General features: G+C 38.6%; 1 protein-coding gene across 1 annotated transcript; it reads left to right on the top strand.

Moving 5' to 3' along the window:
• Positions 1–19,923: 19,923 nt before the first annotated feature.
• Positions 19,924–21,970, top strand: LOC131045029 (cytochrome P450 716B1). Its single transcript, XM_057978537.2, has 3 exons — positions 19,924–20,869; positions 21,157–21,344; positions 21,670–21,970. Exons 1-3 carry the CDS (start codon positions 20,080–20,082, stop codon positions 21,961–21,963), a joined length of 1,272 nt encoding a protein of 423 aa, XP_057834520.2. The 5' UTR covers positions 19,924–20,079; the 3' UTR covers positions 21,964–21,970.
• Positions 21,971–24,102: the final 2,132 nt, after the last annotated feature.

Below are 24,102 nucleotides of genomic sequence, written 5' to 3'. Positions count from 1 at the left end.
GCTCCTAGAAAAAAAGAAATTAGCCTCATCTTGTTTTTTCCATTCTAAGATCCTAGTGGCATCGTGCACGTGCTTTCGTGACCAAATAGAATGAACCCTCATCGCCACGTTCATAACATCCTTGCGTGTGATGAATGAATCTCTCTTCTTCAACATGTCATGAAAAATGGGATCATCAAGATGTCTGTCCATAATAGCATTAACACTCACATCCATCAGCAATAGCCTCTCTATATATGCTTTGCATTCATCGGAAAGGTTTGGTGCAAATTAAGAGTGCAGCTCATTGCTTGTATCATCCATGCCATGACAAGCTTCACCATTCTTGTCTACATGAAATGGTTGCTTCAATATCAAGATGGCCACATCTGGCCTACCATATAACACCTTAACAATGAAGTGGCATGTACAACCTCTTTTTTTCTGATATGTCCGGGCACACTTCTTATTCGGTGAGTTTTTCCTATTGTCTTCTGGTCCATATGAACACCAATACCTTTAAAAACAACTCTCATATTATCAACAATAGTCGTAATGTCATTAAACGTAGACAAAGAATAGGAAAGAATGTGTCTACGAACTGGCTGTACATCTTTGATGTATGCGTGTTGTGCACAACATTATCATTCTCACTGTGCCGCTTTCAGAGGAATTGGGTTTCAACACCTTCGCACAATGATTCCCCTTTGATGAATGCATCCAATCTACCGAGTAGAATTGCTGCACATAGGTCTATCATTGAATTATTTTTGACACAAATTGGCATCCATTGAATATCCCTTGAATATAAATGATGCAAACCTTCACCAGCATCTTGAACTTCCAATACCATAATGTCCTGTCATTTTCTGTGTTTTCCCATTCTGGTCATGTACATATTGGACAAAGATAGAGATATCATCAACAGTAAATAGCCACAATGATGATATCTTCAGTGTGATAGTGTTTTGAGATAGTGGTTGATGTCAAATGTGTTTGCCATGATATTGGTTGCTTGGCACAAATGACTTCACTAGGCTACATTACTATTAGGTTCATCCTATTAGCACATATTTTTACAAAATAGTTTTGTGTTATATATGGATGCTTTTAGTTTCATCGTAAGAGCATTTACTACTAGATTGTATGTACAAGTGATATGTTGCAGTATCTTCATGAAAAAGCATCACTTGGGCATATTCAGAGGAATGTTGAGTACTATGGCATTCTGGAAATCCTCATATTCATAATTAGTTTCATTGCAGAAGTACTTTTGGAGGATCAGCATAGAGCGAGGTCGTGAATATGTTTAGAGATGTCAGTGGTATGGAAGAAGCCACCTTTTAGTATGGTTCTTAAAATTAGCATCCATGGAAAAGGGCTTCTTTTGTAAAAAAATGCAAAATTCTCCTTATTGGCATAAGTTACCCCGATGAGATCACCCAAGGAGGACGATGTGTTGATCGGAGTAACTCTTGCCGATGTTGTTTTCAAAAGCATGAGCAGCCGAAAAAGGTGCGACTAAGTGGAAACCCATTAGGGGGGGTTACGGCGATAGTGTGGCAAGAAGACGGAGTCATCGAGATAACATACACTATCAGCAACGAGGAAAAAATGTTATCCTGATACCCGATGGGGTTATCGGTGGAACTCTTGCCAATAACTAACGAGGTGATGTATTCATAAAGATGACATCGGGTTGTCAGGAGGTCCTAATTTATGTTACCCGGATACCCGATGCACCAAATAAAGAAGGTGACTCTATCAGAAAGACTTTCTTCGATAAAGCGGTGCTAGTCAAGAAAGGAAGAAGACTCATCGGGGAGATATGTATTGAGTTATCCTGACACTCGATAAGGAAGATGAGCTCGTCACAAGCGAAGTGACTACATCGGGAAAGCATATGCTGATAGACCAAAGCAGCCCAATAAGGAGGATAAGGTGCGGAAAGACTCATCGGGATAACTGACGTCACTAGAGAAACATTTTTGAGTTGTGCCCATGCCCGATGGTCAGAATGCCATAGAGGGTAGGTCTATCGAGGAGACTATAACCATCAGAAGCAAGGAGAATATGCTACGTCAACACCCAATGAAGCAATTGGTGAAAGTCACACCGATCAACAGAAATTTATATGCCATGGGACCATCGGGTGAAGTATTAAGTGACTTATTCAGAAGCCCGATGGAGTGAGTAGAGGGATAAACAAGAGGAGATTTCATCAGAGAGACATACCCTGATCTAACATAAAGCAAAGCTCACCACTTAAGAGGGAAGGTGGAGCCATCGAGATAAGTCAAGCCACGAGGAAAAAGGGGGAACAATCAAGGTGAGATCCGATGTACTAGTCAGAATAACCTATGCCGATAAGGGAGACAAAAAGGTAATTGAAGGAACATAAAATTTGGGTGGCGCCAAGTAATTAAATTATCAAGAAGGGTTATGCCAAATAGCTGTTGGAATATTCGATATGATGGCCACTATTAAATGCTCGCGATCAAGTGGATTTGATTCACACGAAGCAAAATTGATGAGTTTTGATCGTTAAAGACTTTAGCCGTTGCATATCCAGCATAAAGAAAGAGTTCTCATGACAGAATTATTCACAATTTCTTCAGCCATCAACATTGAAGTTGCAGAAAGGAAGCGCAGGTAATTTGAGAATTAAAGCACTTAATCATGGAGGCTTCTGGTTCAGAAGGGAAGAGAAAGGTCATAGAGATTTCAGATACACAGTCCACTAAAGAAAAAAAGACGAAGTCTGTGGAGGGTGTGCAGAAGTGAAAATTGAACCGAGACATGATTGACCAAATAGAGTCATTGGGTGCTAAGTCGAGAAGATCTAAAACCTATTTTCCGCCCAAGGATCAATTGGAAGATAAGTACAAAGAGGTTGGAGATGTTTGGACAACCATAAGGGCCCATGAATTGTTTATGTATCACTATTTGAGGCAGAACAAGGATATGCCATTATCAAACCCTTAGATGACAAATATGGGCAGATTGGTGGTCCCAAATGTTTTTCTGAATCTCAGATTATTGGAATTTCTTACCAGGAAATGTAACAAAGAAAAAAGATGCATCCAATTGCCTAATGGGGATGCATTCATCCGGATATTTGTCGGGACCATTCAGGAGGTTTTTGGTATGACCTACGAGCCCTACATGCCCCTATCCTTCACAAACCTAGAAGGAGAGTATACCCAAATGGACACTTCTCACATAGTGTGGAAGTTAGCGATTCACAAGAAGGAGAAGGGATGACTTACAGAGTAGGGTGGTCCTCCCTTTGAAATCACTCTATTCAGACAATACTTGTAGTACACATACTGGGCATGCGACCAGGTCTGCGGAGAAGAAGTTCCTGATGTTACAAGGATAGGCCCATTGGTGTTGGCTGCAAACATTCAAATGCATGAGCCGATGCCATTTAATTATGAAACTTACTTGGCAGAGAAGCTGCATGAAGGATTCTTGAATTTACAAATAGAGCCTAACCCTACTTTCAAATTTTACTCATTGGTAATGCATATGGTTTCGTTTCATGGGAAGATGTAGGGTTTGTGGCCAGAAGACTTAAAGGTGACTTCCAGGAACAAGGAAGGACATGACCAACCAATCCAATTATGGGTATCCCTGTGGGACTCAAGGTTCGACAAATCACACTATGTTGTTTGAAGAATACTTTGTGAAGCCCTTGTACAAATTATTTGGGGTGGAGTGTGATGGGTCTATCTCACCGGAGATTAAGAGATTCTTGAGACCCCATGCTTTTGGTGACACTAGAGTCAACCACAATTGGGGTGACTGGTTTGTATGCCAAAATTTCACCTTTTTTAGGGTTTATGGTTTTGAGGGTGTTCCATATATGTTGCCCACATTAGTTCCTGATAGGATTGCCTATTTAGAAATTGTTAGGCAACTTAGCATGTCAAATGCCAAGCATTTAGCTGTTGCACACAAGCGGGTGTTTATGCCTAGCACTTTACATTTTGGAGATTTCACCATTGTCTCTACTAAGGCTTATGAAATGATAGAAAAGAAGCTGGTAGAGGAGTACAATCTGTATGGACACCAGGCTCGGAAGAATTATGATCCAGAGGGATACATCCACCATTGTAGGAAGAGCCAAAATTTGGGAGAGTATTTGTATATCCCTTTGGAGGCTGAAGATCTATTTAGAAATAAGGAACAAAATGAGGCTGCTCCACTTTTGGAGGAATTGAACCAAAGATTGGAAGAACGGAAGTAGAGGCTTTAGGAACTAAGAGAGGAAGGAGATTATGAGAGTGGTTCTGATGAGAATATAGCTATAAGGACCCTCCGAGCACCTAAGTTAGAAAAGTGGCAGAGAGCCATGAGCAAGCCATGGTGAGAATGAATGTAAATGCAGGTGTAATAATGGAAGAGCATGTTGCCTTTGTTGCATATGAAGTTTTTGTACAGTCTAAAGAGTTCAAATCATTTTTGTATCACTACAAAGGGAAAAATTGAGGGATAGCATCCCAAATGTACCCCAGAGAATGAAGCAGAGATGCTTAAGAAATTGAAAGAAGACATTGATGTAAAGGTGGCCATAATGACACCACAGAGAGGGAGACAACTTCTTAGTGAGGTAGGTGTCATCTTGTTCCTAGGTTGGGACTTAAGTGCCTCTTTCATTTTTGATAGCTTGTTGCATTCTGATAGAAAGGATGTAAAGCTAGATATACAGGGTGTAAATGATATTTTTATTGGATCAAGGTATGATCCAAATGAAGAGGAAATGTTGCTCTGGGCCCTGTACCCTCCAAATAAGAGACCCAAAATTATAGATGTGGATAAGGCATTTGGGCATATGATGAAGCTAAAAGTGGGAGAGGTTAATCCAATTGTCACCACAAATTTGGGGATTGACATTGCAAAACTCAATAAGGCCCAAATGTAGTGGGTAGTGAAAGAGGGTCAAAAATATAAAATTTTATATAAGACTTGTTGAGAGGTCATGGAAATTAAGTGCCACAGATAGTAGATACTGGTTCTTAGTGGAAGAAGAAGTATGAGGACCAGATGAAAGAGAACATCAAGTTGAGGAGGCAAATCTAAATTGCCAGGGTAGATGTTGCTTGTGTTCTATTGACTAATAGGTTTGAGCATTTATTGGAAATCCTCAGAGAATTCTGGGTGAATTGTCAGAAGACCCTAGACAATATGGTTTCTCATAAAAGGATCTTGACAGGGTTGAAGGCACTATTGAAGGATAAGAATGTCGATGAGAAATTAGTTGGGAAGATCCAAAGAAGGTTGAACAAACACAAGGCATTTGGTGTGGATATTAAGCAAGAATTTACTGACTGCAAGGATATTGTTAAGTATGGTATACCAGATATTGTGGATGATGCAAAGTAGTTAAAAAAAAGAGGGATCTGGATTACAGAATGCTAGAATGTACTCAGCACATCCCTTGATGTTGCCCGGGCATATATTTTGGACATGAAGGAAACAGGTGATCAGATGGAGAAGATGGTTACCATGGAGATCGTTGTCAGAGATATCGTGTTCAACACTAGTACTCATAAGGACAACAAGTATTTGGAGCATATTAAAAAATGTAACACATTATTGGACGACCAAAATTGACTTCTTAGTTTGTAGTTTTGTTTTATGTCTAGTAGTTAGGCAGTTAGGTGTTAGGTTTTAGTTAAGTTTAGTTTAGCATGATGAAAGGGCATGTCTTTTCATTCGAATCCTCTGGCTCATGTATATGTAATGAGTCAATTTTGTATCAAAAAGGGAGATAGATAGATATATAGACATTTTCGGCCACTGGCTGGGCTGCAAGTATTATGTTTTACAAAAGTCTAGTAGGAATGAGAAGTTTAGTCTGTGCAAACTGAATGTATTGGAGTATTTTGTAAGTATAGTTTTGTATACATTCTTATTCCAAAAGTTAAATATACAAGATTTCATGTCTTTATCTTTAGATCATTGTGTGTAATTTTGTGTTTGATGAAACCATATGTCCTCTTGATAAATCTTTTTGGATTTGTTGTGATGTGTCATCACATGATGTGGTATTGAATGTAAAGTTGGGTTTATATTATTTATACAACACATAATGAGACCTTCACAGTGATGATATTATAATTGTCTCTTGAGTCATTAAGAATCGAATGAAAATTTGACAATAGAAATTCATATGCATATCATCAGCTTGATTTATTGAATCTATATATGCCTGACATATATAAAATCTCAACCTATGCTAGACCCAGTCATCAAATTCATACAAATTTACTAATTATCAATGAAAAGGAATTAAGTATACTTAATTTTCCTCCTTGAAGAAAAAATCGAAGACATTCTCATAATTTGCCTTGCAAATCGTTTAACTAAACAATCCTAGATCATTTAATCAAAATGATAAAAGGCATACAAACACAAAGACAACATAGATTTGGGCTCATAAATGTTCTGATTGTACATTAATATTCTCTCATGAAATTTTTACATAGACACAAAATGATCCTCCAAAATGCCAAAATAAAAGCCTGTATATATTTTTCCAGAGATTTCATACAAAATTCTTCTGATCCCCTTCTAGGTAGACCTAGCATCCACTTATAGAAAATAGGACGCGACAAGCTTCAGACTTCCCTAGAAAATATTCCTATCCTAACCATAATTCCCCCCCAAAAGTTACATCAATTACAAAATATTGTAGCAGTAGGATCACAACTGTTTCTGAAAAAGTATTCCTCTGCAGATCAGGTTGCCTATGAACTGCCACATGTCAGGGCGTCGATGGGACCTTCCTCTGCTTCTATTTCTTTCAAAATATATTTGGTTTCCCATAGTTTGAATGTATCATCATCAGGCCACGATAATTTAATGATTTTTTTCTTCACTTTGTTCCAACTCTTCCATGATTTTGTCAACTGTTTAACTTCCTTCTCCAAAAAGCTGAAATGTGATTTTATTTTCTCAATTTCCTCAATAGTCTGAATAAATAAAGAAGTATCATCGATGTTTATAATGTTATTAATTCTCTGACACAATTTATGACCCAACTCCTCAATCCATACTTCTTTATCTTTTATCTTGTTGGTGCTCAAAAAACCTCCAGGAAACAATTCAAAATTTTCACTTGCATACTTTCAGTACAAGTTTGCCCTCCTTTCGATGTTAACTCCTACCGTAAACCTGGACAACTCATTTGCAATTCACAAGTAGGTCTAATTATGACATCAACACCTTCTTCTCCCTAGGACAAAGAATATATAGTCTTCAAATCCACCTCTCTAGCAGTCCATTTATCCAAAATTGGCTCCAAAGTAGCCTTTTCTTCTTTCAAAGAATCTAAAAGACTCATTACCCTTCTCATATGTATATGCACAATTTCTGACCCAATAGTATCAGCAAACTTCAAAATAGTAACCCTGATCTTTTCCTCATACTTATTTGCAAAAATTGTTTGAGCTTGCCTCAATCTCTCAATCTCATCCTGAATGTTCTCAGCTGATTGGAAACCACGAGTCATGGGAGGAGGGAATTCAATAATTATGCTGGAAGGAGGGGTCTTAATAGGAGAAGAAGTAATCATCAGTTGGGAAGACTCACCCCTTTGATGTTGTCCTTCCAATATACTCTTTAGCTCTGCAATAGTGCTATCTTTAGAAGATAGCTCAAGCTTTGCTTCATTATAAGCCTTTAGGACTACCTCTAATTTCACCTGGAGATCAACTTTCTCCTTGGCCTCTTTTTCAGCCACTGCCATGCTGAATTTAGCAGACTCTAAGGTCGTGCTAGTAGCTTCTACTACCCCTGTGTCTCTGACTCTTTTCACAATCATGCCCCCTGAGTAATGAGATTCTGAGAAATCTCTCCTTTTATTTTCCTCTCTTTTAAGTGACCACATTACAAGGGTTGCACGGTCATTACTGTAATTCATTCCCTCTAAAGGCTTGGTCTCCTTCCTTACTGCATTAAAAACTATTGCATCGGCTATGTCCCATTTTGGGAGAATTAGCACTCCAACATCTGCAATCAATTTTTTCCCTTCCTCAGGGGTAATTGTTTCAAACTCTCTCACCATTTCCTGCTTTATTTCTTCTTCAACAACATATGTATCCTTATGGGGTTGTTCAACTTTCCCATTTTCACACCTTTCTTTAAACTGCCCTATATGCCTTCACCAAACAAATTGCAAAAAGGCTCTTGTCTTCACAAAACTATTATCAGCCAAAAATTCATCATTGGCCTGCTTAATGACAGGATCCAGTTCTCTACCTGCAAATTCTTCAATAGTCAGGTCCATCTTGGCACTTGTTAGCTCTTCTAGCATCCCTTCTTGCAATTATTCATATGTACATGCAATCTCCCCTAAGATTCCTGGTTGAGGTAATTTCTCAGCAACTGCCAGCTCATCACCTATAAATAATGGGGATTGAGAAGGAGAATATAGGGATTCACTTGACTGTGCCTCTTTTTCCAACCTCTGCCTTTTTGGGGAAGCTTGTGACTAAAGGGAATCCTCCATTGGCCTCTTTCCCTTTGACGTAGAAGGTTCATCCCTCCTAGGCATTACCACATTATATCCCGATTTCTTATACATTACATATTCTCCATGGGGAATGACTTTGGTCAAAATGAGCTTAGTCAAGACAAGCTTGGCTTTCTCAGGGTTTGTCTTCATTACAACATCCTTCTTCTCATTCAGAGTTTGCATTGCATCTTCAAAATATCCTATCAAAAAATTGATCCCCTCCTCAAATGGGTGAAAGCTTTTCAAAGGATCATAATTCTTGTCAAAAAATTGGACAAAATCAAGGGTCTTCTTATATGCCAACCATTTTTCCTTTTTTACTTCCTACTCATCCAAATTAAATTCATTTCTTATCAGATCTTCAAGGAAGTGAAATTGATGAATTTTGCGCCCGCACCTAACTTTCTTCCTAAACATACCATTGAAGAAGTCTTCAAGATCAACAAACCTAGCCACTGTTGTTGACAATCTATATAGCAGAAGGAACTTCTCAAAATGTAGCCAACCACCTTTGGTGACTACAAATTGATGTGCCATGGTGACTGTTGGGAAGATTGTCCCTCTTCCTTTATTCGTCAGCTCTGCTTCTTGTAGGCCTCCAATTTGCCTCATAATCTTAGCAATTCTAATCTTCAAAGGAACCTGATAGGGGAGGAAATATGGGGTTCCCCTGAAACCATATACTCTAAAAAATAGTGGAAACAAGATATAAGATTATGTCACCCCAATTGTGCACAATCTTGATGCTCTCTAAGAACTCCTTAGGTCTGATGAATTCAAGGAGAACCTTTGGGATCCTAGGGTTCTCTTGACATAGAAGAATTCTAAGCTTAGATGCAAAGCATCTATCAACTTCAGATAGCTAGCATCTTCTCTGTCCCAAGACAGATCTGCACTCCATAACTGAATGGGCATATCTTCACCATCCCTTTCTCTTAGTAGGTCTATATCTTTTCCAAAATATTCCATGCCTTTAAACAAGAACATATGCATCAACATGGAATACCAGCCAAAAGGTCTATCCACTTTAGCATTATTTATCCCAATTAAAACCTTGTGAATGATATCTGCAAGATAAGGTACAAAATCATATGCTACTGCTAAGGATGGGTTCAAAATTTGTGCCATCATAAGCATATAATGAGTAGGCATGGCATTCTCTACATCTTCTCTAAAAATTTGACATAGATACCAAGATACACCCTTAGCCCTTAAAGTGAAGAAATTCATAGGGAAAGGCTCCATTGTGCTAGGACCTACCAATGTTAACACTCCTATCTTTGCAAAAAATTCCTTCAATGTCCCATTCCTAAGATGATCCTTCTAGGCATCATAGACCTTCTTGAGCATTTCAAAATCAATGGGTTCTAAATAACTTGAGGCTTCATTCAACTAGAATACCCTTCTAAGTTCATCATCAGTAATTTCAATTAGGGGGGGCCCGTTTACATTCCTCACAGTCCTAGTGATAGGGTCATAACTTTTTGCAATCTGGGTCAACAAATCAATGTCCATGAAAACTCCAGGGACCACCAGTTTCCCAACATCTAATTCCCATATATTATTTATAGGACCAGGTGTATTCTATTGGCCAAACCCTACCCTGAACAAACCTAAACATGTCGTGCCTATCTGGGCATCTCTCAGCCAACATCCCTTGTCATATAAACCGTCACCAATCCACAGGCGAGGAGATTTGGGCACAAGTTCCTTTAACTTGACCTTGCACTATTTGTGGATTGAAAGAATTGTTCCAGAAAGTCATCGCAAATAGCCCTCTCTTGGTAATCTATCTTTCCCTTAAATTATCTTTGTGGTACCATCTTATCAATCTAAAGCTATCATCAATTCAATTTTTATTCAAATAACCCCTTCTAAATTTCCAACACCAAAAAATGTCACACAAACAGGTATTGCAAAGCACAGTCACAGAAAAACTTACTTGTCGCCTAAGAAATCACAAAAACCGTACACCTACTCTCTGCTAATCTTCTTGAAATCTTTTTGCAATTTGAATTTAAAAACAATATCTTATGGGGCACCTTAGCGACAACTGGGCATTAATTATCATCAATAGGGCTGCGCATTTCTGCAATTAATTCTTTTAAATTTCAAATTTCGGCTCCAACGAACCAAAAGGGCTTCTTCTGATTATTTTTCCCTTCAGTCGTTGATCCGCAATGAGTAAAGGTTGAGCATCTTCCTATCGCGGTCTACCGACAACCATTAGATCATGCAGATTCAATGCTCCCTTTAATCACTTTAGCCTTCAAAGTGGGCCCATCATTTCATTATTGACCTGCTCTTTGTCATTGATCCACAGTGGGTAAAGGTCGAGCATCTTCCCATTGCGGTCTAGCGACAACCATTGATTTCCTCTGGACTTGTCAACCTTTAACATACTTGGTCTGTCTACCACCCACATTGGTCGGGCCCACCATTCAGTCGCTAGTCCACGAAGAGTAAAGGATGAGCATCTCTTCATAACGATCTAGCGACAACCGTTCGATCGTTAAGGTCCTTTGTTACTTAGCCGTTACTACTAAACTGTCACCACTAGTTGTCTCCATTAACTGTATGCATTAACTGTTTGACCGGCCCTGTCGCTAGTGGCTTGTCGTTGGGTCACCATGAATATTCAACATGCAACTTCCCATTGCGGTCTCACGACAACCGTTAGATCAAAAGAAAATTATCCGGCCTTTAAGAACCTAACGCATACATAAAGGAAAATACTTAGGACTTTAGGAAACTATGAAACATTTCAAATTTGATTAAAACCCGCCCAAACCTAGAACTCAAAATGGCCCCTTTCGACAACATGATGACCCTTCCACTTAAGTGAAAAAAGCAACGGGCAAATAGAAGTGATTTAGAAATAATGCAACGCAAAGTTTTTTTTTAAAAAGATTTTCAAAGGGATCAATGCAAAATTTGGAAAATTAAGGATATCAAGAAAAACTTCCAACAACATCCAAAACAATGATAACACCATGGAGGAATAAAAGGAGGGTGTATCAGAATGACCTACGTAGATGTGAAATAAAGGTGAAAGTAGAACCTATCCAGGAGGCGAAGTTATCGGTAAGACCTATGCCGACTGAAGGATGGGTGGCGCCAAATAATTCAATTATTGGAAAAGTTATGCCGATTAGCCGTTGCAAAATCTGATTGCAAAACCCTAAACCTGCCATTATTAAATGCAAAGAACGGGTAGATTGGTGTTCGCATGAGGCAAATCATAGGAGGATTTAAGTTGAGTAAATGCTTCTAATCCATCAAATCCATACATGAAGAGTCGATGCAAGGATTTTGCATAACAGTTTGAAGCTAACAAAGAGATTGAAGCAATATTAACTACAGAAAAGGAAAAACTAACAACTATAGATCAATACTTCATGTGACATAAAATTTGTATTTGACTATATCAATATTTAACAAACATTGTGTTAAAAATTGGCAGCATGAAGTGTAAGAAGCATTGGTTCTTTACAAATTGTAATGTCCACCATCCGTCATCAGTACTTGTAGATGAAAATGAAATCTTTAAACGTCAAAATATTGGCTACAAAATGACCATCAAAGGCGCTCCATGCACCTACAATGGTGAGCCATTTCTAACATAGTATTAGCTTACACTTTTTCCTATTTACCATAACAAGATGTTTTATAACATAGTGGGTAAGTACCTAAAATAGTGCTACTGCTAATTTTACAAAATTATTCCTGTTGTTTGCAATAGGGTCATAGAAGTGTAGTTTCAAGTGACATATGCAAAACAGGAAATTGTAGATAAACAACAAAACTAATTCCCAATGTATTGGAGTATGACAGCTATGTTCTCTCCAATCTCCATTACTTTGACAGCGACTGGTGCTGATAGCCAATTATCATTGGAGTTGAGTAGTCTGCGGAAGGGATCTAGATTCCCATTCCTCACCCCTACCCTAAACACCTCCCATGCCTCCTGGATGAAGTTCTTCCTCCTCTCTCGTGCTGCCCTTTTTGGGGCAATTTCCTCGTCTTCACTATCTGACTCCTCTGATTCAAAGGAGATGTAGTTGGTGTGGTTAAAATAGATGCCGAGGGTGCTTACCCAACAATCAGAATCCAACTCTAGAATGGGATTTGCCAGGGCCTGTCCATTAGATGGGCAGACAAAGTCGTCGATCCTCTGTATGGTCGCTCTCTTTGAATCGAATATGTCAACCATAGGGCAAATGACAACTTCATAAACAAACCCATCACACTAGTGTCGATTACCACCCAATATACCATTAGCCACCCGCCATACAATATCCCAGAGCACATCATTTGCTTGAAATAGCCTGCTGCATTGGGCCTGGATCGATTCCTCTCTACATAGGCAACTGAGACCAAAATGATTCACCATCAGTTCATATCGATACTTCCAAGCTTACGACTGCAATCAGAACCATTCCTTATATAAAGTTTCAGACTTTCTAGAGAAGTCTAGAGACTAGAACAAGCTCGAATTCCAATCAAGGTTCATCCGAACAACATATCTTTACTATTATGAGAACTTTTCAAGTCCCTGCTCATACGTTCTTTATCTAACTGGCATGATACCAATCTGCCAAAGCGCATGAAAAAACAGAGGTCTCTAGTTTGTCCTTCAACTAAGGTATGGCTTGTACCTCTAGCTAAAAAGAAGCTCCCATGCTCGATGCACATTCACTTACATAAAGGGTGTTCCTTATACTAAAATAGCCTATTCCACCAAATGGAAGAGATAGGGAAATTAAGACCAAGCTAAGGAGATTCGTCATACCAAGTGAGGTGTTAGGAAACTATTTACCATTTTTTATGCATTTTCCACATTTTGAGGCAATGATGCATATTTTGGATTAGGAGTTTGAATAATGGACTACTCAAATCTCCATGTGTGTGCTTGGTAGTCATTTGAAGGATGATTGTCACCTAGGTTGTTACTTTTCTCAAATCTAGCCTATGAGCCCTTCTAAGCCTATAATGGCATAAATTTGCATTATTATGTAAAATGACTTGTAAAGCCTCATTAGGCATTTAGGCATGCTAGTTTAATGGTAGGAAGTCATGCTAGGAGGTTCAGTATAAGTAAAAATGCATAAAAGGCAAAAATGCACATTTGAGCAAAAGTTGTCATTGTTGCTTGACAACCTTTTGCAACTTTTTGAGAAACTTTGCACTTTTTTAGCAAATCGGTGGTTAGGCAACTGATGGAGAGTTGGTTATGACCAAAATGGCATATAAAATTCTCTGAGAATGATTCTACATGGGTTGGAACATTTGTGAGAAAGTTTGAGTAGATTTTGAAGATAATTTCTAGATTCTACCTTGTAATTTTATCATTTTTGTAGCAGCAGTCTATACCAAATGGATTGACCTTGCTACTGTTCTTTCATAGCGGTTTAGTGTATGTTATTTTATTTCTTAAGAGGTGTTTGTAATTTCTTTTGGTGTGGGTTTGAGGTGTGTTTACAAATTTGTATTGCTCTTGGCCTCAGCAAGGGTTCATGAGCAGTTTGACTAACACGCATGTTAGTCGCGCGTTTTAAACCGTCGATTTTGCAATAAATGGATGGGATTGACTAACATGTTGCTATCATTTTGTACAAAAGGTTTGTTTTGGAGCTAGAATAGTCGCGGCCCCATGCATGAGCAATAATCTGTCCATGAATTATGAATTTTGGGTTTAATAATTTTGAGAACATTTGATAAAAAACCTTCATGTCTTATTGTCTCTAAGGAAAATTTGTTTGTCCATTACCTTTTCCTCCACTTAATCGGAAGGTTCTTTATGTCATTGAAAAGGGGCCATTTGAGTTTTAATTCTAGGCGGGTTTCGTCTTTTAAGTTGGATCGCTTTAATTTCCCTAAGTCTAAGAATGGTTTTCTAACGTATGCATCAGGTTCTTAAAAATCGGGCAAGTTTGTTTTGATCCAATGGTGGTCGTGATACTGCAATGGGAAGTTGCACATTGAATACCCATCGCGACTCAGCGACAAGCCGCTAGTGACGGGGCCGGTCAGAGATCCAACACTAGCAGTTAAGCGCGGGCGGTTAAGTGATGAAGGGATCTTAAAGTTCGAGCGGTAAGGATTTGATCTGAAAGTTGTCGCTAGACCATGATGAAGAGTTGTGAGTCCTTTTACTCTTCGCAGATCAGTGGCTAAATGGTGGGCCCGGAAAGTGTGAAGAGGAAAAAGTTCTTTAAACGGTGGTTAGGTCCAAGGAAAATCAATGGTGGTCGTGAGACCGTGATGGGAAGATGCAAGTCCTTTTACCCATCGCAACTCAGTGACCAACAAGGTCATTGGAAAATGTCATCCCACTCTACACCTATACCCAATGGGCTAGACGGAAAAGGCAGCATCATCGACATAACTTACTCCGATGAGACAATATCGAAAGGTAGAAATACTAAGTCATTGGGATAACTCAAATCATCAATGAGAGGAGTTTTGGGTTACGTCGATACTCAATGAGGGAGACAAAGCCGAGCATAGAAGAGGAAGATAAGGTTATCAGTTTTTTTCCACCATATATATTGAAATCCTCCAATTTGTTACTGAACCAGAATAGAAACACAATTGTGCTACAAGAATTTAATTTTATTTGTAGTCATATATATTGAAATGCTTGATTTTGATGTTATAGAACAATTTCATGCACATACAATCAAAAACATTTTTTTTTTCACCATATATAATGAAATGTTAACAAAAATTTCAAAATAGGGAAGATAAGAGTATCAGTTGGTGTCAACAATTTATATTTTTGTCCGGTAAAGCTATATTTTATATTAATTCTGAAAATGTTTACATTCTAAAAGATAAACCTCCATGGCTAGCCGACTAGACCATCGAAGCCAGTATACATAACGGTCCATACATAACACATTCAAAAACATTTTTAAAAAAACATAGTCCTTGCTTCAAAAAAGGTTGTATGTGCCATCTCACTACTCCACGTGAACAATGACCGTGCCCTCTTCCACATTCAACACTTCCATGTTCCTAAATTGGTTCATTTTTGTCTCCCTATTGGAGCCTTCACCAAACTATAGCACACGACCCTTCTTAGTTGTTCCTCTTCCACAAGGTCGATCCTGTCGTTTTGTGCGTGCAAGAACCGTTTGTTGCACAAGTGCTCTATATTCTGACCAAGGTCCCCATTTTTCCATCTCCACATGTGCTTGCCAGACATCAACCATCTCAAGGTATTGCAAAATACCATACATTCCAGCCTGTGCTACACTTCTTCTGGCCTCTTTATCGAATGTGGCACTCCAGAGCAAGAACGGTCGCAAGGGAGGAGTGAACTCACTCACGTGAATCCATGCTTCGTCCACACTTTCAAATCCATCCATGTCTCGTGCCAAACCTAATAAAGCTTCCATTTCGCCTAGTCATTCTTTCTTCACACACCTGTTCATGATTTCTCTGACTTTCAGAACAAGTCCGAGCTCCAGACACCATGCCATAAACAGAGACGCTATGTCTGCATTTGTTATGTACTTCCATCCACCATCTACGTACTCTGGTCCAAGGATCAACTTCACTGCGAAAAGGAATGCGATGTCTTCATAGATAAGCTGGTTCATCAACCTATCATCGTGTATTCGTCCCCAAAATGCGACCAATGTTTTGCTTGTCTCTAAAGAAAAGTTGGCCTGCATATTTGAAATCAAGATACTTGTGATTCCAAAATGGACATGCAAATCTATCAGACTAACAACGACATCTATAAATTATTTGAATTTTTATCAACCCATGCCTTAATTTTTAAGTGCTTTCTAATAACTAAATTCATCTACCACATGTTCCATGTTATTCTAGAATCTAAGTTTCTGCACCATAGGCTGTGGACATTTTTGTACACTTACACATATCCATATCATGTTATCCTACGAAGACCTTGGATTCATATGACACACACAGCTAATAAAAAGTTTCATCGACTAACATGGCGTGTTATGCACTTTCGCGCATGACCGCTCCAAAACGGTAGTACACAATGACTAACACGCCTGTTAGTCGCATGTTTTACACTGTTGATTTTGCAATCAACAGGCAGCAATTGACTAACACAACACTAACACGCTATACAATAGGTGCTCCCGCTCCAAAGCAGACCTTTCGTACAGCGTGTTAGCAACAGGTTAGTCAATCGCAGTCATTAATTGCAAAATCAATGGTGTAAAATGCTCTACTAACATGCGTGTTAGTAAATCCATACTATCATTTTCGAACCAGAATACACGCCTCCGATGCAGACTCCGCTCCCACACACGTGTGTTAGTTAATCTGTACTGTCATTTTGGAGCCAAAATAGATAGGTTGAAGCTATTCTGGCTCCAAAACAGACCTTTCGTACAACGTGTTAGTGACAAGTTAGTCAATCACAACCGTTAATTGCAAAATCGACAGTGTAAAAGCGCGACTAACACGTGTGTTAGTCAATCTGTACTGTCATTTTGGAGCCAGAATAGACGCGTCCAATTTTGTATTTATTTTATTTTTTAATAAATCTATTTATGTAAATATATTTTGATTAAGATAGTGTGTATTAGTTTATAAGTTTTTGTTTGGCTCCAAAACAGACCTTTTGTACAGTGTGTTAGCGATAGGTTAGTTAATCGCAACCATTAATTACAAAATTGACGGTGTAAAACAAGCGACTAATGCGTGTGTTAGTAAATCCTTACTGTGGTTTTGGAGCCAAAATAGACGAGTAGGAAGCATAATGAGAAAAGGCGCGCTTATGGATGCAAGAAGTTCCTGTTTGATTATTAATCTTTTGTATCCTGAAGAGGAAATAAAAATTACAAATAATGGAAAGTTACACTATCGAGATAAGTCACCCCGATAAAAACACAGGCAACAAAAACTAGTTGTTGATCAGTGTGTCATATACTGATAACAATGCATGGAAATCCAAGGTCAGACCTATCGGCATCACTCTCACCGATTATAGTATGAAGTCAAGGACGGTTATATCGGAGAAGCATATACCGTAAAGTCTCATCGGTATAGTGAACATAAGCGGAAAAAGTATAAAATTGTCTTGCCAATACCCAATGAGGCTATCGGTAAGACTTATGTCATTTTGGAGCCAGAACAGACACGCCTGTTTTGGAGCCAGAAGTGCATCCAAATAGCTTCGCCCAGACTTGACCGACCAAAAACCTAACACCAATTCTAACCCTAATGCAACTAACCCTAACCCGCCTTCTAACCCTAATGCAACTAACCCTAACCCGCCTTCTAACCCTAGCGTCGCTAACACTAACCCACCTTCTAACCCTAACCCGCATTCTAACCTAATGCCGCTAACCCTGACCCGCCTTCTAACAGTGGGGCACATCGATTTTGCAATTAACGATTGTGATTGACTAACCTATCGCTAACACGTTGTACGAAAGGTTTGTTTTGGAGCCAGAATAGCTTCATCCATAACAGTGAGGCAGCTTGTAACCCTAATGCGGCTAACCCTGACGCGAATACCTAACACGCATTCTAACCCAATCCCACCCGTCCAATCCAAAATCTATAGTCACAAAGATAAAAGGTCGACCCACTACCAAACAGCTACTACCATGGCTTTTTGGAGCCAGCAAACATGCGTCCCACGTTGTATCTAACCCTAACGCAACGGTTAGACAAGTAAATTTTCTTCCTATTCTGCCTCCAAAACAAGAAAAATTTCCCACTACATATAAATCAAAACAAGAAAAATTTCCCACTACATATAAAGCAAAACAAGAAAATTTTCCCACTGCATATAAAGAAAAATAAGAAACAAAAATAAAGAATGCAAACCCAGAATATACAAGTCCATCATTTTTAATAAAATCTAAACACAAACAGAAAAAAGACAACTTGTAGAGGTCGATTTCCACATACCTCACACCCTTCAAAAATGAAGCCTCCTTCAACAACATAGCCTGCTACTACAACAAGAGTCCTTCAACAATGGGAATGACTCGCAGCCTGCTTCTTCAAGCCCTTCTTCAAAAATAGCACTTCAACAATGACTTGAACCTGCCCTTATGTTTTAATCGCGCATTAGTCTTCCTTTTTTCCACACGAGGCAGAAAATGGTGCCACATTTTCTGAAACGGAGGTACAGGGACGCGTAGTACGGATTGACTAACACGCGTGTTAGTCGCGCGTTGTACATCGTCGATTTTTCAATGAATGGTTGCAAATGACTAAGGACTAACCTGACACTAACATGTACGAGAGGTTTTGGAGGGAGCCAGCGCGTTTTGGAAGCAGCACCCTCTTTTTCTCCCCAATATGCCGTTTGAACGCAGTTTCTTAAATCACCAACAGTTTTTCTTTATTTTATTGCTTTGTTTTGAAGCTCGCGCCCTCTTTTTCCCATCGGTGTGCCATCTGAATGCGGTTTCTACACTTGTCGTCGGTTGTTTCTTTTTCATGGCTTTTAATGTGCGTGTTATGCACAACACACCACCGCTAACCAGTAAGTGAGTCACGGCCCAGGATCCACCGTCCTCCGACATGTCCACGTAGTTTCGCATGGGCCCCGACGTTTGAAACCGGCGAGTCCACGTCATATTCTGTGGGTCCGGCGGTTGCGCCAAATTGGCATGGTATGCATGTCTCGGACATGTATGTCGATGCATGTCATTGGTATGACAGGTCACTTTTGGAACCAAAATAGACACAACCTTCGACATGTTGACCGATCAATCCATTGTCAAGAAACAGATCGAGCTAATCATTCTGTAACGTCCATCGAGCACTCCAACCCATAAAATTTTGTTAACATCCATTGATCATTGCTTCATCTTGCACTTTCTACACTTAGATCAAGCCAGCTGGAATGAGTTGTAATATGAGAAGTTCATGCAAATGTAGATTATTTATTGATACTTGATTGTAGATGCTTTTCTGTGTAATTAATTAAAAATTAAAAAAATTGTTGTCATTTAATTAATTAATAAATATGGTCAAATGTATAGTCTAGGAGATGAATAGATTATAGAGTGTTTAATTTGTTAAAAAAAATTATTATACATTAAAGAAAGAGCATCGTTTTCACGCCTTGCTCAGTTAACCTTCCAATTACTAACTTTAGAAAAACAAAAATATGATAACTAAAAGTCTATTAATAAATTTCACATATACCAATAGCAGTAAAAAGATTTAGACTTTAATTGAAAGAGTCGTGCAACTTTATTGATATTCATTACATATGACTACTAGAGCATTTGTGATTAAGTATTGACTATTTTTTAAATAATTGTAATGTAAGATTATTGAAAGCATCTTTACGACACTCTTCCCAAAATATCAGCCATCCCAATATTATTTCTCTATTATTATGTATGCTGTGGCTATAAATGAAAGCTACACCACAAACAGAACCAGATCAACGACCTCTCTATTCAGTAGTAATGGATGTAGAGATCAATCTTGGTTTACTGTTAGGCGGAGCTCTACTAATTCTTTTCATTGTTGTTGGCAAGAGAAAACTATCTTCACACAAGATTTCTTCCATTAATCTCCCTCCAGGCAGCTTTGGGTGGCCACTGGTGTGAGAAATGCCACAGCTTGTTATGAGTGCCAAGGCCAATAAAGTCCACAGCTTTTTCCAGCACAAGATTGAGCAATATGGAGGAGACATCTTCAAGACCTCTTTGTTTGGCTTTCCTACAGCAGTGTTTTACAGTGCTCAAGCGAATCGATTTCTCTTCAGCAATGAAAACACTTTGGTCCACACCCACTGGCCTTACTCCGTTACCAACTTAGTAAGCCATTCCTTGCCTGCCAAGACTGGGGAGAAGGCCAAGTGCATGAGGAAGACTCTCACCAAGCTCTTAAAACCTCAGGCTTTGCAGAAATTTGTAGGCAGAGTAGATTGTGTAGTGAAGAGTCACATGAAAAGCTTCTGGATTTGTAATGAACAAGTGAAAGCCTTTCCTCTCATCAGGCGCTGCTTGTTTTCTGTGGCCTGTACCCTCTTCTTCAGTATTGATGATCAGATGCAACAGGAAGAGTTATTTCCCCATTTTGAGGACATGTTAAAGGGAATGCTCATGCAGATGCCTTTGAATTTGCCGGGGACTAGATTTCGAAAGGCCATTACTGCCAGAAATCATCTCCGCCAAATAATACAAACTTTTATCGATGAGAGGAGGGGAAATGACGATCGGGAAGACTTGTTATCATGTCTTGTTGGGGAAGGAGAAGAGGAGAAATTAACGGATGATGAGATTAAGGATAACATGCTGATACTTTTACTAGCAAGCCAAGATACAGTGGCAATAACTCTAACGTTTCTCCTCCGCTATCTGGCCCTAAATCCAGAGTGCTACCGCCAGGTCCTCCAAGGTATTGGATATTTGTTTCTGAAGCGTTTTAGTTTCTGGATTAGATTGTGTCTAAGTTTTTTCATTTAGTTGTAAATTTTTTGTTTAGTTTTTTTGATAAATTATGAAATGTTATGATCTGAAATGTTGATATAAAGACACACAATCTAATTTAGAAATGTTACAAATCAGATCTAAGGATGAAATGTTATCTTGTGCAAAAACTCACACAATCTAATCTAGAGATGCCACAAATCAGATCTAGAGATGCCACAAATCAGATCTAATAATGTTGTTGCGGAATTACAGAACAAGCTCAGATTTTAAGAGCGATGGAAGGTAGGAAAGAGCTTCAATGGGAGGACATTCAAAAGATGAAATATTCGTGGAGAGCAGCACAGGAGACTCTCAGACTTCAACCTCCAGCTCACGGTACATGGCGCCAATCCATCACAGACTTTTACTATGCTGGATATATGATACCTAAAGGATGGAAGGTATGGAAGCGTCTAAAGAACCGCTATTACTTAGGTTTGTAGGTTAGATTGTACATCAATCTATATTAATAATACTGTAATGTCGATCTAAATGTGTTTTTTTTTTTTTTTATTAGATCATGTTCGTTTTGAGATGAATTACAGATCTGAAATATCGATGAAAAACTTCAAACATGATTTAACCTAAAAACGACATTTAATCAATATTATTGAATCCCTTAACATCGTAGCGTTACTGTCCATACAATATCAACTATTAAATTGAATTGTTACAGTTTATACCACTGATACTGATTATGTTATTGTTTTGTTGAATGTGGATCAGCTTATTTGGACGGTACATTCAACTCACAGGAATCCCGAGCATTTTGAGGATCCAGAGAAATTTGATCCTTCGAGGTTTGAGGGGAAGGGCCCTGCTCCCTACACATTTGTACCCTTTGGAGGGGGACCTCGCATGTGCCCAGCAACTGAATTTGCAGCCATGGTAATACTTGTGTTTATTCACAACGCTGTGAAATGTTTTGATTGGGATTTGGTTGATGCCGATGAGAACATCACAGCTGATCCTCTGCCTATTCCTGCTCGTGGACTGCCCCTGAATCTTCGTCTGCATTAGCACTGATTGCACCAAAATCTTTTTTGTTTATTATATAAAATCCCTTTAATCTATGTAGCTCTCAGTTTAAAAATGATACTCTGTTGCAATTAGATTGGAGAATATACCACTCCTCACTTGAAATTTAAAGTAATGGTAACTTGATGAATGGGTGTTAAAATGAAGATATAAAATCTCATTTTTTTATTATATGAAATCCCTTTAGTCGATGTAGCTCTCGTTTTAAACCTGATCACTCTGTTGTTTTGAATTGAATTACTTGCGTAGTATTCAACGCATCAGTATTTGACTAGTTTTAACTAAGGACAAATTCTCTCCACGTTAATAAATTGCATTAATAAAGTTGCTATGAAATTTGTATAGATGCGAAAATTCTCGTTAATAAAAATTAGTTGTATTAAATTTTACATTCTTGTTAGTTGTCATTTTCATTTTACATTTTTTTTTGTTCTTATTTTTTTTTCATACATCATATTTATTATGAGCTATTGGAAAAAACGTGCATGGCAGTCTTTTTTAAAATAGAAAATTGAAAAATAATATATTGTGTCAAGTACGTGCCTATAAGTGGTAGATATAGTAGTTATTGTTAGGTAGAGTAGTTGATGATTGTAATTAGATTAGTGAAAACATAGAGCATTCATGTACATTGTTAGTCATCTAGCAAAATGTGTAGGAAAGCAAATGTTTGTAGCAATAAGGAACATGAGCATAGAATTTTTGTCCATCTTATTTTCAATCAATTTGGTCTATTTGAATGATTTTTCTTGCCAAGTGTGTTTGGATAGGTTCAAAATTGTGTTCAAGCTGTTGGGAATGTGAAGTCCAACGGTCACATGACCCTTCGCGTTCTCTCAACTGTTTATTTCATATCTGAATATGATTATATAATGGCTGTGTGCAGCCCATGTATTTGAGTTGATTAATAGAAGTTATTCCCTGCTTTGAGTGTGGATGCATGCATATTTGCCAAACCACGATAAATCATGTGTTGTCTCTTCTTATTGCTTTTATGTTTCCGTTATTGTTTTCTCTGGTCTTTCTAATCTTTACAATTGGTATCAGAGCCATGTTGGCTTGAGTAGAGATGGAGGAGCAGAGGTGGAGGAAGAAGGAGAAGGTAAAAATTATAACTTCTATGGCAGTTTTACATTCCATGTAAAACTATGCTTCAAGCGTCACGTACATTGGTGGGATGGTTGGAAGAAAGAGGGGGACTCAGTTGAAGAGGAGAATCCAACGAAGGAAAAGGATGTTGGGATTCTTATTTGCTCTCCCTTTGAGCCAGCCTTGGCACTTATTGGCCAAACTGTTAATGGCTTGGAAGTTGTTGGCATTCATGTGGTGAAGGTTGAACGCCATGATAGTCCCTGTATAGACGCTGGAATTTCAAAGCTGAAAGATGTTGAAAAAGTGGTTGTTGTTGAAGAGGGTGAACTCAAGAGATTATGGGAGGAAGAGTGTATGCCATTGGAGACCCAAGCTGAATCTGTTGTTGACTCCCAGGATGAGGAGGGTACAGATTGGAGTGAGGTAGCAGGGCAAGGAGGCCTAGGAGAAATTTTGGCTTCGGAGAGCTCTGCGGATGGCATGGCCTTGGTGAAAATAAAGAGGCATTCCCATAATGATGACAACCTTTGTGCAGATAATTTCATAGAAGCCTATGAGCCTATGGATTTAGATGACATAGAAAATGATAAAAGTCAGTTTTCTGGTTTGAAGTGAAAGCGACCATTGACAGGAGCAGAGGACAATGGGCATCACTCCAAGCGGTTTCACGCATCACATGGAGTGAATGAAAATGTTATTGAATCTGTTAATGCTTATTCTAATGGAGGAGGAGATGTTTTATCTCGACCAGAATGCATTGACATTCACCAACCTGATTGGATGGATGTGGATGATAGTGCCAATGTCGATAATGAACAACCTGAGGGTGAGAGAACTCGAATTCATGATAACAATCTGATGGAGTTGTTTGATGATGAAAATAATGTCATTGTTTTGTTCCTTGTAAGGTCTAAGTTTTATGTTTGGATATTAGAATCCAGTAATTGTGAATCGATAGATATTCTGTTACGGGGGAGTTCAGGTGATGGTGATGAAGAAATGTATTTTAAACTGAGACAAAGTGGTGTT

Source organism: Cryptomeria japonica, chromosome 5 (assembly GCF_030272615.1).
Source record: "Cryptomeria japonica chromosome 5, Sugi_1.0, whole genome shotgun sequence".
NCBI classification, from domain to species: domain Eukaryota; kingdom Viridiplantae; phylum Streptophyta; class Pinopsida; order Cupressales; family Cupressaceae; genus Cryptomeria; species Cryptomeria japonica.
The sequence above is the reverse complement of the archived record's forward strand: the minus strand, read 5'-3'. Positions and strand labels throughout refer to the sequence as shown.